We start from the raw sequence: 15,000 nt of genomic DNA, 5'->3' as shown, positions 1-15,000 counted from the left end.
CAGCATCAGAAATGTTATGTGGAATTTTTCACACATAACTCAAAGTGGACCCACGACCCACTTAACCAGGTTCAGTGTGTGGGTGGGCGGATTTAAATCACACACACACACACACACACACACACACACACACACACACACACACACACACACACACACACACACACACACACACACACACACACACACACACACACACACACACACACACACACACACACACACACACACACACACACACCTGGTAGAAGTGGGTCAGCAGCAGGACAGGAAACTTTTGATCTGATTATCGACTTCCTTTGTGATTCACATACAGAAGGCTGGGAGCAGGAGCAGCAGCTACTTTATAACAGGCTTCATGAGGCTTTTAATAATGGACACTCAGCGAAATTCAATCACTTTTCCAGCTATTTCAAGATAAAAAATTACTTTATTCATGGAAGCAAACCTTTAAATCTAATGTTTATTCAAAATCAGCTAATAAAGCGAGGACATTTTCAAAAAGGCACCTGTTTTACCAATATTTTTTGGCCTATCGGACCTCAAAAGCAAAATTTATTTTAACATAGATGGGAAGTTAAAGGTGCTCCAAGGAACTTTCAGTTTGTGTTAATTCTAGCGCCCCCCTTTGGACAAAAGCAGTAGTGTTTTTACTAAGCCAGCTGTAGTTCCTGGGTGAGCGTATACCCATGAAAAAGGCATCAAGAAAAACTATATAAAAATAGCATTCTTTGCACTGATGGTCTTGTTTGCTGTAACATGTAATTTATGATCATCAGAGGAAAAATTTGACTTTTTCAGAAATATTTAAAAGTTACTCATAGCACCTTTAACATAATACTTTTGCTGGTACTTTTTCCTTTAACACATTACATTTACATTCTTACACTTCTTAAACAGGACATGATACTTGTCTCCTAAACAAATGCTAAGACCTTGTACTAACCCTTGTCTACAACATCCACCTCCGAACATTTGCCTTTAGTTTAAACAATGTCCTTAGAAACCTGCAAAGTAGAGTACGCCATGTTAGTTCTTTATTTTATTTTGTCTTTTGTTTTTGTGTTTATGTTTTCAGTTGTGTGTGTGTTCTTCTTAAAAAAATAAATAAATAAAAAATACCTTCTCAGCAGGACACGGTAACACGCTGGGTCTTGTTCCTCAAAGAGAACATTTCTGACTCACACGTTTAACACCAAACTATGAAGAAAAATTATTCTTCTTCCAGGGAACATCAGATAAAGTTGCAACACATCAACACGTACACACAGCAGAAAGACGAACCAGTCAGACAGTTAGTCAATGATTAATGCACATTAAAGATAGAGTCTGCAATTCTGGAGAACGCTTGTCATCAAAATAACTATTCTTGGAAATCAGTGAATATCTCCTCATGATCCGCTTCCTATCCAAACTGTATGTGTGCGCCCAAAATTCCAGTGTTAATTAATACACAGCCTAGGCTCTGTAAAATGGTATGTAAACAAAGGGTCCACCGTGGCTAGCAACATGTCTTCTTAAACATGCATTTGGCAGAGTTGTTGTAACTAATAAAGTGGTTCCTAAGTTTTTTTAAATAATAATTGTATAAATCAGGTTTTAAAAAAAAACATGATTCTAGTAAACTCTGTTAATATTTGTAAACTGGTGTGAATTGTGAAGGTATGATAACTTTAAAGTATCTACGAGGAACTTTTTAATATTTCTGAAACAGTCTAATTTTTCCCCTGATGATCATAGATTACATGTAACGGCAAACGAGACCATCAGTGTAAAGAATGCTATTTTTATATAGTTTTTCTTAATGCCTTTGTCATGCGTATGCTCACCCAGGAACAACAGCTGGCGTGGTAAAAACACTACCGCTTTTGTCCAAAGGGGGGCGCTAGAATTAACACAAACTCAAAGTTCCTCGGAGCTCCTTTTAAGGTTTCACTGTATCACAGTATTGAGACTACAGCTCTGAAATGTTATTTTGACATTTCTTCTGAACATGAATCAACGTGTATGAAAAACATGATACAAGAACTGATAAAATTATTGCCTAACTGCGAATAAAGTGAGTCACTGCCGCTCTGCTACGTGATGCACTGTGTGTGTGTCTGTCTGTCTGTCTGTCTGTCAGTCAGTCAGTCAGTCAGTCAGTCAGTCAGTCAGTCAGTCAGTCAGTCAGTCAGTCAGTCAGTCAGTCAGTCAGTCAGTCAGTCAGTCAGTCTGTCTGTCTGTCTGTCTGTCTGTCTGTCTGTCTGTCTGTCTGTCTGTCTGTCTGTCAAAGTCCATGAGATCATTTATTCATTAAAGGTGGAGTCAGCAATTCTGGAAAACGCTTGTTGTCAAAATCAGTGAATATTTCCTAATGATCCGCTACCTGTCTGTACTGTGTGTGCATTGGAAAACAAATCCAGTGTTGATACACAGCCTAGGCTCTGTAAACTGGCATGTTGCTGGCTACGTTGGCCCCCCGTACTAGTTTCACCTTTTAAGCAATTGTATGGAGGGATATAACCACCAGACAATATTTCTAGTCATCTACTTCTCACATTTTGGGGCGACTGTGGCTCAGTTGGTAGAGCGGGTCGGCCGATGATCAAAAGGTTGGAGGTTCGATCCCCGCCCAGCCACCTGTGTCATAGTTGTTGTGTCCTTGGGCAAGACACTTCACCCACCTTGCCTCGTGTGAATGTCGATAGTTAGCCTGCTATCGGTGTATGAATGTGTGTGTGAATAGTAACGTGGGAAAGGAAAACAGGTCTCCCTTGATAAAGAGTCTTCGGTCTCAATGGGATTTACCTGTAGAAATAAAGGTTAAAGAAAAATGAGCGTTCAAACAGTTTGTTGAATATATTTTTCTTCTGCCCGTCATTCAGGAGAGCCGGTGAACCTCCGCTGATCCGAGGATGGATTCCGTACATCGGCAAAGCTCTGGAGTTCGGCAGAGATGCTCATAAGTTCCTCGAGGAACACAAGAAGAAGTTTGGAGATATTTTCACAGTACGGATCGCAGGTTAGTATTCACAGCTGCTGCTTACTTTGGGTGTTTGGGTTAGAGGTGGAGTCAGTCAGTGCAGTTCCATGGCACAACTAGATTAGATTAAGACATATACCGAACTAGACACTTGAACGGACCGCGTCACTTGTCTGAGTATACTGTACATGGCCTTTCAAATATTCGATAAATGTCCGATGCATGGCTGTCTCCACTATGCTAGGTGGCGCTGTAGCCCTTTCAACAAGTGGTTATTGAGCCACATCCGGTTCCCTTCCGGCAACAACCCTACTATTTTTTTACGTCGTCTCCTTCCACTTCCTTCTGAAATCCTCCGCAGGGATTCTTGAGCAAGCGCAGAACGAGAACTCCGATATGCGATATCCGATCCCTGTATACATGCAGAGAGAATGCCGACTATGAACGAGTTATCTAGGTGTTCTTATCAGACTTCGCTTGTCCCTTAATGTGCCGATTTGTGTGTGAAGTAGATCGGATAAAGGTGTTTACATGCAGTTTACAAGTCCTGTTGAGGTCTTATTCATTTTTTTACCCGATTATTAGTACTGCATGTAAACGCACTGAGTGATTCTGGAGAACGCTTGTTGTCAAAATCACTTTTTGTCTAAATCAGTGAATATCTGCTCATGATCCGCTACCTGTCCGTACTGTGTGTACACGCTGAATAAAAAATCTAGTGTTAATACACAGCCGTAGTCTCTTTGAACTAGCATGTTGATAGCTACAGTGGGCCCCCTTTGTTAACATACCAGTTTACAGAGTCTAGGCTGTGTATTAATGCCTGGCATACCACATTTCGCTTAGGGATTTCGGCACTACTGTGAAATTCTTCTGAATATCGTCATTAGATCCTGTCTTCCCTGTGACCCTTGAGCAAGGCACCGAACCACCAACCTGCCCAGAGCACCATCATTTAAGACAGGCAGCTGTAGGTCCTGATTGTACGTCTGTATTTATGTGTGTATAATAATAAGAGTGAAAATTGGCATGTTTATATTGCACCAAATAAGATGTTCCTGAAATTGGCTTAGAGGACCGGGAGAGGTTAGATTATCAGCGAGACTGACACGCACACACACACACACACACACACACACACACACACACACACACACACACACACACACACACACACACACGCACACACATACCCTGTTTAAAACCAATCCCAATTAAAACATTATTTGCTGTGTGAAATCCTTCTTCATGAGTCTGTCCTCTCTCTGTCTCTTCTCCTCTCTGCAGGTAAATACATGACGTTCATCATGGACCCTCTGCTTTACCCAAACATCGTGAAACACGGCCGTCAGCTGGACTTCCACGAGTTCTCCAGCAAGGTGGCGCCCCCTACCTTCGGCTACCTGCCGCTACAGCCCGGCCTCCAAGAGCCCATCAGCCGCTCCTTCTTACTGCTGCAGGGGGACAACCTCAGCGCCCTGACAGAGAGCATGATGGGAAATCTCATGCTGGTGTTTCGACAGGACCAGCTGAGCCAAAATGGCGGCGAGTGGAAGAGCGGTAGCATGTACGATTTCTGCAACTCGGTCATGTTCGAGGCGACTTTCCTGACTCTGTACGGCCGGCCGGCGAACGCCATACGCCACGCGGGGATGAGCGCGCTGAGGAAAGACTTTGTTCGCTTCGACAACATGTTCCCGTTGCTCATCGCTCAGATTCCAATATGGCTGCTGGGGCAGACCGGCGCCGTGAGGCAGAAGCTCATAGAATTCTTCCTGCCTCACAGACTCTGGTCGGACACCTCGCAGTTCATCAGCCGACGGTCGGAGATATTTGAGCAGCAAGAAAAGAAAATGAGCGACGTCGATAAAGCAGGTATTCAACTCGTTTTAAAGGTGCAGTGTGTAGTTTCAGAGGATCTTCTCTATTTTTGTACTTTTTTATATCTTATTAATTTACTAGTTTCAGAGGAGGGGGGTTTGTTTACATTCAGAGAGCCTGCAGTTAGTTTACTAAATGTATTTTCTCTACATGTAATTCCTAGTATTGAATAATTCTATCATCATAAATCAAATTATTCTGAGGAACCTGGAACCAAAACGTAAGACTAGAATATGTTTGTAAACCAAACTGTGGGCCCTGCTGCTGTAAACAACAACAGTGAAACAGTAACTTTTCAGGAAGCTTTCTAACTTCAAACAGTGTTCCAGGGATCACATTTTCCTGTGAGGAAAGTTTGTTTATTCAGACATGAGAATAAACCTTAGAAAATGTTTCACTTCTCTGACACACACAAAGTTACATAGTGCACTTTTTAAAGATGTTCACCCAATGTGCGAAACACTTACATGTGTTTCCAACATTTATATTTGGTCAAATGTGACAAGAGAAAAAACAACCCTCTCTCTTTTCCTCTGGATCCCTGTGTTCAAAATCCCAAATCCAATTTTTTTTTGCAGACACACACACACACACACACACACACACACACACACACACACACACACACACACACACTGCTGATGTTGTGGAGGTTGAATTGTGCAACGTGTGAAAACCCGAGTGAGTTTTTCAGGATCAGCACAGGCGTGTTTCCCCCGGGGCACGTCTGCTTTTCATTTGAGTTAAATGAAAAGCAGAGCGGGGTCCTTCCTGCAGGAGTGAGACAGTGAACCAGAGTGAATGGATGAGTAAAGTTCTTCATTTGTTCTTCTGAGGAACTCTTGAATGACTAAACATGTCGTCATCATCCGTCTCATGCTCTAGTTGAAAAGAAATCAGATGTTTTCTCTGGAAGTTGTGGTCAGCAATTCTGGAGAACGCTCGAGTCAAAAACACTTTTTGTCAAATCAGTGAATTTCTCCTCGTGATCTGCTTTGTGTCCGTACTGTGAGTGTGCTGGTGTTAAAACAGCCTAGGCTCTGTAAATTTAATAAAGATAAATAAGACATGGACTTAAATTTGCTTTTAATGCCAAAATTTGCCACAATGCCTCTTAGCACACAGTGGACTGAAGGGGTGTGTGTGTGTGTGTGTGTGTGTGTGTGTGTGTGTGTGTGTGTCTGTCTGTCTGTCTGTCTGTCTGTCTGTCTGTCTGTCTGTCTGTCTGTCTGTCTGTCTGTCTGTCTGTCTGTCTGTCTGTCTGTCTGTCTGTCTGTCTGTCTGTCTGTCTGTCTGTCTGTCTGTTAACAATAAACTTGCCTTGCCTTGCCTTTCTCTCCAGCGCACCACTTTGCTATCCTGTGGGCGTCAGTAGGTAACACGGTGCCAACCTGCTTCTGGTGTGTGTGTGTGTGTGTGTGTGTGTGTGTGTGTGTGTGTGTGTGTGTGTGTGTGTGTGTGTGTGTGTGTGTGTGTGTGTGTGTGTGTGTGTGTGTGTGTGTGTGTGTGTGTGTGTGTGTGTGTGTGTGTGTGTGTGTGTGTGTGTGTGTGTGTGTGTGTGTGTGTGTGTGTGTGTGTGTGTGTGTGTGTGTGTGTGTGTGTGTGTGTGTGTGTGTGTGTGTGTGTGTTTCAAATATCACGTTTTATTATTTATTTGTATATTATTATTGTCTTCCAGCGCACCACTTTGCCATCCTGTGGGCGTCAGTAGGTAACACGGTGCCAGCCTGCTTCTGGACCGTTTACTACCTGGTGTCTCACCCTGACGCTCTGCAGACCGTACGCAGCGAGATACACAAAGTCCTGAGTGACAGCGGAGTCCACTTCAACACACAGCAGGACCTGAGACTGAGCAAAGAGCAACTGGACAAGCTTCTCTATCTGGGTACGTCAACACATAGACACACGCACACATGCTCACACACACACACACACTAACAGAAACACACACACAGGCACGCACACACGCACGCACGCACTAACAGAAACACACACACAGAGCGCCTACACACACACACCCAGAAGGAACACACATACACACGCACTCACTCACTCACTCACTCACTCACTCACTCGCTCACTCACTCACTCACACACTCACTCACTGCAACTAAGCCTATTGTCCATTCTATATTTACCTGGTATTTTTGCTTAAACGTGCTCCGAGGAACTTTACATTTTTGTTCATTCTTGCACCCCCTTTGGACGAAAGTGGTATTGTTTTTACTATTGGATGGTGTTAGTTGTAAAACTAGTGGTGGCTGCTATTACACCTACGGTGCCCACCATCTCTACCATTGTGTCCTTGAGCAAGACACTTAACCCCAAACTGCTCTAGGGGCGCTGTACTATGGCTGACGCTGTGTGAGGACCCCCTCTGGAGTCTGTCTGTCTGTGTGTCTGTACTATGGCTGACCCTCTGGAGTGTGGGAATTTGCGAATAATAAGCGAAAAGACCAATTTCAATGTAGCCCTCTGTACAACTGACTCATAAAGAAACGTAACTTTATATTCATACTGCATTCACCAATAACAGATACAAATTCTCTTTTATTCCATCATCCATCCGGGCAATCAATGCGGCCTGCAGCAGGTAAATGCGGCCTGCAGCAGGTAAATGCGGCCTGCAGCAGGTCAATGCGGCCTGCAGCAGGTAAATGCGGCCTGCAGCAGGTAAATGCTGCTGATGCTGATTTTATTTTCATGTCGCTGATGACTTTTATTTTTATTTATTTTTATTTTTTATATCTTGGGTTGTTGATGACTTTTATTTTTACTTATTTTTATTTCCTGGCACTTTATTTGAATGCACTGTGTGTCTCCTCAGGCTTGTGTATATATTGTTGTGTTATTGTGTCCTGATGTCTTATTTGTCTCCTCAGGCTTGTGTATATACTTGTGTATATACTTGTGTTATTGTGTCCTGATGTCTTATTTGTCGTGTGTCGTTAAACTTCTCCTGCTGTACACAAATTTGCCCTCGTGGGACATTTAATGAAAACCTTGAACCTTGAACCTTCTATTGACCCCTCAGAACTATATGCTCTTTAATAATGGGCTGAATATTTTTAACTATGTTGTTGTTATGTATTATTTTTTTTAAGGTGCTACTATAACAAAAAACTTTGTATTAATTGCACTACTGGTTAGATGCCAAACTGCATTTCGTTGTACTGATTGTCCTTACTTGTGCACTGACAATAAAGTTGAATCTAAATGTCTAAACTGAACTTAACTGGATCCACAGAAAGTGCCATCAACGAGAGCCTGCGTCTGTCTTCTGCCTCCATGAACATCCGCGTGTCTCAGGAGGATTTCAGTCTGCGAGTGGACGGCCAGCGCTCCATCGCTGTCAGGAAGGGTGACGTCATCGCACTCTACCCTCAGAGTCTGCACATGGACCCCGAGATCTACCAGGAGCCGCAGGTACCAACGCAATTAATCATTTAACTCTTGCACTGTGGAAATGAATATCTGTTTCGTGGTGTAGTGGGGTAGAGAGCGTACATTTGAGTGCTCCCAGTCCTCTTCACAGCAGACCCGGGTTAGAATCCAGCCCGCATCTTTCTCTGCATGTCATTCCCCTCTCTCTAACCCCATTTCATCTCTGCCTTTACACAACTGTCTAATTAAAAACATAAATGCAGACGACAATGCCTTGTGATGTATTGTACAGTATATGTGGTTTGTGATTGTTTTGTTAGAAAATAAAATGTTAAAATATGAATATAAAAAATAAATAAATAAAGGCCAACAAAAAAAAAAATCTTTAAAATTATAATTTTTTTTAAACCAAATAGAATATCCAGTTGAACATTGTTGTCTCTTGTGCACCGACAGACCGCTAAATCTTTTACTTATGCAATGTGGAAATTAATCTATTCTGTGGTGGTGCATGTCATTCCCCTCTCTGCCCCATTGCACCTCTTATCTGTCTCTCCTATACTGTCTAATAAAAAAAAATTAAAAAATGTATTTACCAAGTTGAATTTTTTTTTTGTTTTTTTGTGCTCTGTCAGACGTTCCAACTCGACCGCTACATCCAGGACGGCAAAGAGAAAACCGACTTCTACAAGAACCATCAGAAGCTGAAGTATTACCGCATGCCGTTCGGCTCCGGCTCCTCCAAGTGTCCGGGGAGATACTTCGCCATCAACGAGATCAAGCAGTTTGTGTGTTTGCTGCTGCTGTACATGGACCTTCAGCTGGAAGACGGACAGACAGCCACACTGGACTGCAGTCGGGCCGGGCTGGGAATCCTGCTGCCCGCCGCCGACGTACGCTTCCAATACAGACTCAAGAGGGTGTGAGAGTGTGTGTGTGCTTGTGTGTGTGTGTGTGTCTGTGTCTGTGTCTGTGTGTGTGTGTGTGTGTGTGTGTCTGTATGTACGATAACAAAATGATCACACTAAGTCAAAGAAAACACTACAAGATTTCACAGAATGATAAAATATGATTTTCTTTATTTCTTCTCCACTACTTTTACTACTCTTGATCGATTGTATATATAATTACGAGGTCGGCAGGAAGGGCAAGGACCAAATTCAAACTGGGTAAAGTCTGGCTCTGTTTTTTAATGAATTATTCTCTCTAACCACTACACCTCGAGGACCCCAAATTTGTGTCTTCTAAAAAGCATGATCAAAGTGCTGCTTGGCACAAAGTATTACACACTAATACACACCTAGACATACACCACTACACATCAATGACATACACCACTCCTCATCAATGACATACACCACTACACATCAATGACATACACCACTACACATTGGTATTGATGATCGATTGTATATATAATTACGAGGTAGGCAGGAAAGGTAAGGAGTCTAAGTCTAAAGTCTATCATCTATCTAAAGAATTGTCTTTCCAAAGATGGGGTTAAATACATGGAGTGCAGCCAGGCCTGTGTCCTTGGCCGTGTCTGAACTGCCATACTAACGTCCTACTCATACTCATTTTGACTTCAATTTGAGTATGTGACGGTTGGGTATGCGAGTTTGGGTATGTGAGAAATTCCCGGATGAGTACTAACTTCCGGGAAGATTTTGGGTATGAATCGATCGTATACTTTTCCTACTCAACTGCCCCACAATGCACTGGGTCAATTCTACCCGCCCAGGAAAATGAAATATTTTCGAGCAAGTTGCTAGGCAACAACATTGTTTGGGGTTCCGCGATCTGACAACTGTACGTGCAGTCATTCATACACTCTTACAATAGATAAGAGATGAAGATAAATACCTAACAACATTAGAGTCACTAAGTGAAATGTGTGAAGTGAGTCTGATAGTGGAGAGAGATCAGAACAGATCGCTGTTCCACACACCGCGGCTCGTCCAGCTCAACTCACAGACAGCTGAGTGCTGATGAGCCGGACAGAGAGCGTCGGAGGGATCCTCCGCCTCAAAACATCATTATTATAAAACAAGAGGTCTAAAACACAGATGATGAACACAGGACTGTAAAAATCTAGTTCAATATCTAACCTGTAGAGGGCGGTTATAAGCTTAACAGTGTCTAAACTGCCTGAATCTTATAAGAAGAAGAAGAAATTCTTCATTGCTTGAGTATACTTCAACTGAGAACGTTTTAGACGCAGCTCGCATACACAATCGATCTTTGAGTAGAGAGTATGCAGTATATAGATGGTGAGTATGTAGGATGTAGGACGCTAGTATGGCAGTTCAGACACGGCCCTTGTCTTTTGATGAGCAGTGTGCACTGTGGCGGACGGGGGAAGTGCGCAGTGGTCCGCTGCACCATTAGTTTGAAGGCTGAATTAGATGGGATGTTTTCCAGGTAGTGACTGCCTCCATAAAATAGTTCCCGTCTTGCTGTCGATCCCGAAGAGCTTCCCGGACGCAGTAACCATAACCCTCAACCCAAGTCTGAAGTCTAAAGTGGTTGTACAAGCACTGTAAATCAAACACTGGAACACTAACCCCTGACTCAAAATGGCCTCGTGTTAATCAATGTTTTTACATAGTATTTGTTTTGGTTTTAATTTGATTAGTGATGAAAGAAAAAGACTTGATTTTATAGAGTTTTAACAGCTTTTATGAAGAAAAAAAACACGATATTGTGTAGCTTTGTGTTAAGGTTCCATGAACAAAGTTGCATTGTCTAAAGTCTTAGTCTAAAGTCTATCCCTGCGTTCCAATTCCCATACTTTCCTACTATTTAGTATGCCAGAAAAAGATTTAGGATGTCCCAATACATGCACGTCAATTGTAGAATGCTGAAAATACATAAATGCCCCACTAACTCCAATAGCATTTGAGTATTTGTCTTTATTCTTGACATTTCTCGACATAATGAAAAAAAAAAACTTCCTTATCTGATATTTTTCCACCTCCTGTCTGTGGCCCTAAAACTCTTCTGTACTTTAGTATGTAGTGTAGGAAAAAGAAAAAGTATGAGATTTGGAACGCAGTTTGTGTCTTAAGTCTAGGTCTTGAAAAGAAAAAAAAAATCTCAAATACTTTTTTTTTTTTTTTGGTAATTCTGTTTGGCACAGTGATATCAAGTGGAATCATATGCAGACCTGCCAGCTGGGTCTGATCTGTTTGAATGTATTTACTGAGCCTTGTACATAAAGGACCACAACTGATAACCAGAAACCAACCGCATCATGGGGTCGGTTGTCACACACTATGGGGGTTGTTTGTCACAATGTTATCTTAATGGGAATAATCTTAAAAAGAAGGCAAGAAAGCAGAACTAAATTTTAAAGTTTAATTGCATTGTCAAGTTTACAAATAGGCCTATATAACTTACTGTAGCCTTGGCAGCTGGTCTAGTTTGGGATGCACTGGGTTGTTTTGATTTTGTTGCCCTTTTTTCTTTTGCATGTTAGCTGCCTTTTCCTGCTCTATTCTCTCCTTCTCTGGGGTGTCAGTGAGGATACAGCTTGACAATTTATTTCGTTATTGGGTTCCTTTTCTGGCTGCAGCCTTTGGATAACATGTGACAACCAACCCCCAAAAAAATGTGACGACCAACCCCAACTTGAGTTTCTTGCAAGCATCAAGGCCAACAACCATCTGACAACTAATTAGCTTGCTAACCACAATCTAAACTATAGTTTACCCTTCACACTTTTTATGGGTAACAAGTGTTTTGTTATAAACCCATTGTGTAAAAGCCTAGAAGAAAAAAACTGAGGAGCTAAATATTTTCAATTTGACATGAAAAACACAAACAGTCCTCTCACCTCAAATTCAGCAGTCTAACTCCAAGGAAGACTATGTAGGTGACCTCTGATCCCAATTCTGGATATTTACATACCAAAAGTTCACAGACAGCGCCTTCTGGTTCCGAGATATAACGATTGTGACAACCAACCCGTGTGACATTTTACCCCGTTCTCCCCTAACATGTTATTGGTGCAGAGAGCCGTATCGTGTCCAAAGTCCGCCCCTATACTAACCATTTACTGCACCTTATCTACCGTCCGTTGTCTTGTCTGTGTCGTCTATTTCTAGGCCTTTAAACTGTACAATCATCGTATGTGAATAAAAGGTGAAACTGAGATGTAAATACTACATGAAACAGAGCACTGACATGATGTAACCACTAGAGGTACAGCTCAATACATTTGAATATCATGGAAAAGTCCATTCAAAGAAATACATTTCTGTCATTTATGATCATCAGAGGAACAATCGTACTGTTTCAGAAATATTTAAAAGTTCCTTCTAGAGCACCTTTTAAATATTTAGCGGATCAGATGGAAGCTGTTGGTTAATAATATCAAGATCACGAAAATGTTAATATTTGAGAATGTTTTAATGAAATTACTTAAATTTTTATATAAAAAATGTTGTGATGTGATTCTTATGCAATGAACTACTTTGTGAATAATAAAGGCTTTTTCTACACAGATGTGACTTTGTCTGCACTCTTTAAAGGACCGAACAAGCCAAGTTTTCCTTAAAGACCTACTTCACCGGTTGGAGTATGAAGGTGTATTGAACTCGGAGATCCTAAGAAGTATAAATGTGCAAAAAAAAAAAATTAATCGGATCATCCTAGCCTGAGAAAAGGCAGAAAGAGTGTTTTATGGTCTCACTGTTTAACCCTACATTTCTCTTTCTGTGACATCACAGGCTAGGATGATCCGATTTCAATTTTTTTTGCACATTTATACTTCATAGGATCTCCGAGTTCAATACACCTTCATATTCCAACCGGTGAAGTAGGTCTTTAAGTAAATGTGGAGTCAGCGATTCTGGAGAATTCTTGTTTGTTTTTCAACTGGCATGTTGCTAGCTATAGTGGCCCCTTTGTTTACATACCAGTTTACAGAGCCTAGACTGTGTATTAACACAACATGGTTCTGTATAAAGCCCCTGTGAATTGAATTGAAATTAAGTATAAGAGTTGATGCCGAAGAAAATATTACCAGTATTATCTTTCCATTTGTAGTTTAATAGACATATTTTGATATACATCTTATTAAGAAAATGAAAGAATTCACCAAAAATAGGTACAATCTACTGCTGGGTTTCTATAATTTGGTCTTTTGTATTCAAAATAAATGTGCACATTGATGCTTCAATCAGTCAGAGTGTGTTGATTCAGAGGGTTTTATTAGAGTAAATATGGTGACATCTGCTGGGTAACTGGGGGTATTACACATTACACATTAAATCATGAATAATATTTGGCCAAATCAGACCAACATCAACCCTTCAGAGACATTTTTAAAACATCCATCACCGGGCCAGGGCCAAGGAGCAGGAGCACTGGGAGAACACACTAGACTTTAGGGGGCAACAGGGCTGTTAGTTAGTGCGCCCTACAACAAGTTTCCTACACTCACAGAGATCATCACTGGTGAAATCTTCATTTCATAGGTTCTAATGAAGGGAAACATCCTCTCAGTGAAGGTGTGTGTGAAGGTGTGTATGTGTGTGTAAGTATCAGCATCAGATAACGACAGCTTTCCTCTGTCCCAGTCCAGATCCACTCTGATCCTCTGGAACTTCTTCTTCAATGGGAGAACAGTGGATGGAGCTGAATGGGAGAGGGATTTGTATACATTCATGTCATACCATATCCCCCAGAACCCAGTCACTGTGCCTTCCTTCCTCTGTCCAGACTCTGCAACCACACCCAGTATCCATTCAATATTGTTTCCGACGTCGACGTTCCAGCTGTGAGTCCCTGAGTTAAAGCCCTTGGAGCCAAGGACAGCCCAAGATACATCAAACCTCTCTGGATTATCAGGAGGAGGCATTGGTTCTTCCCCCGGTGGTAACGCCTCAAGTGTCCCACTGGTCAGATCTCCAGACAGGGTGAGATATGGACCAAGAGTGTTTGGGTCCAGAACCAGAGGAGTGTAGGAGACCATGTCCTTCATCTTGTTCCAGATGTTAAAGGTCAGGTTGCCCAGGTGTTTAGCCTCGTCTATCAGAGCTCCTGAGAGCAGCTGTGGATCATCTGGCTGGGGGCGCTGCTGGACCCTCTTCACTGCAGCCTTGTAGTTGAGCAGGAATGAGACGTCTTCAGTTTTCAGCTGCTCCTCTGTGGCTCTGACTGTGTCTGAAAGAGCTGCTATCTCTCTGCTCAGAGCCTCCATCTTCTCCTTCATCATCTGACTCTTCTGCTCCTCTTCCTCCCTCAGTGCAGCCATCCTGGCCTCCTCTTCCTCTTCTAGAAACTGGTGAAGCTTCTTAAACTGATCCTGAATCTGCCTCTCTGTGCGTCGGGCCTGGACCTTTATGTGACTCGCTATTTGATCAGACTTCACTTTAACTTGTTCAAAAAGCTTCAACTTCTCCTTTAAGGGATCCAGAGTTTCCTCAAGTTTCTTCTTGTGTTGTGGTCCAACTTTATCGATGGGTTTGACTCTGTGGCCGCTGTGTTTGTCTGAATCTCTGCAGATGACACAAACCGGCTGCTGATGGTCCAGACAGAAGAGTTTGAGTTTCTCAGAGTGCAGACTGCAGATATCCTCTGTAGCTTTCTCATCTCTCTCCTGTACGAAGGTCTCACACAGGTTCTTTAAGGCCAAGTTAGGAGGTGGTTGTTTCTTTGAAACTATTCTCTTACAAACTGGACACTCGTGTGTTGGTTTCTCTCCCCACCAGTTCTGCAGACAGTCTTTACAGAAGTTGTGGCTACATGTCAGGATCACGGGATCT

General features: G+C 42.2%; 2 protein-coding genes across 2 annotated transcripts in view; one reads left to right on the top strand and one right to left on the bottom strand.

The window, feature by feature from the left end:
• Window positions 1-12,725, top strand: part of cyp7b1 (cytochrome P450, family 7, subfamily B, polypeptide 1) — a 14,962-nt gene extending 2,237 nt beyond the window's left edge. The window contains exons 2-6 of the mRNA XM_080033573.1: window positions 2,868-3,004; window positions 4,253-4,840; window positions 6,525-6,731; window positions 8,094-8,272; window positions 8,866-12,725. Of these exons, the coding sequence (XP_079889699.1) occupies window positions 2,868-3,004; window positions 4,253-4,840; window positions 6,525-6,731; window positions 8,094-8,272; window positions 8,866-9,156 (1,402 nt within the window). The 3' untranslated portion in view covers window positions 9,157-12,725. The remainder of the gene's footprint in view (window positions 1-2,867; window positions 3,005-4,252; window positions 4,841-6,524; window positions 6,732-8,093; window positions 8,273-8,865) is intronic.
• A 927-nt stretch (window positions 12,726-13,652) lies between these two features.
• Window positions 13,653-15,000, bottom strand: part of LOC307255507 (zinc-binding protein A33-like) — a gene marked incomplete at its 3' end in the record, with an annotated part of 1,693 nt that continues 345 nt past the window's right edge. Inside the window, exon 1 of the mRNA XM_080034193.1 lies at window positions 13,653-15,000. This exon is cut by the window's right edge and continues 345 nt beyond it. Coding sequence (XP_079890319.1) covers window positions 13,653-15,000 — 1,348 coding nt within the window.

Source organism: Ammodytes marinus (assembly GCF_949987685.1).
Source record: "Ammodytes marinus genome assembly, chromosome: 9".
In the NCBI taxonomy this organism is placed as follows: domain Eukaryota; kingdom Metazoa; phylum Chordata; class Actinopteri; order Uranoscopiformes; family Ammodytidae; genus Ammodytes; species Ammodytes marinus.
This window is presented reverse-complemented; position numbering and strand designations above follow the sequence as displayed.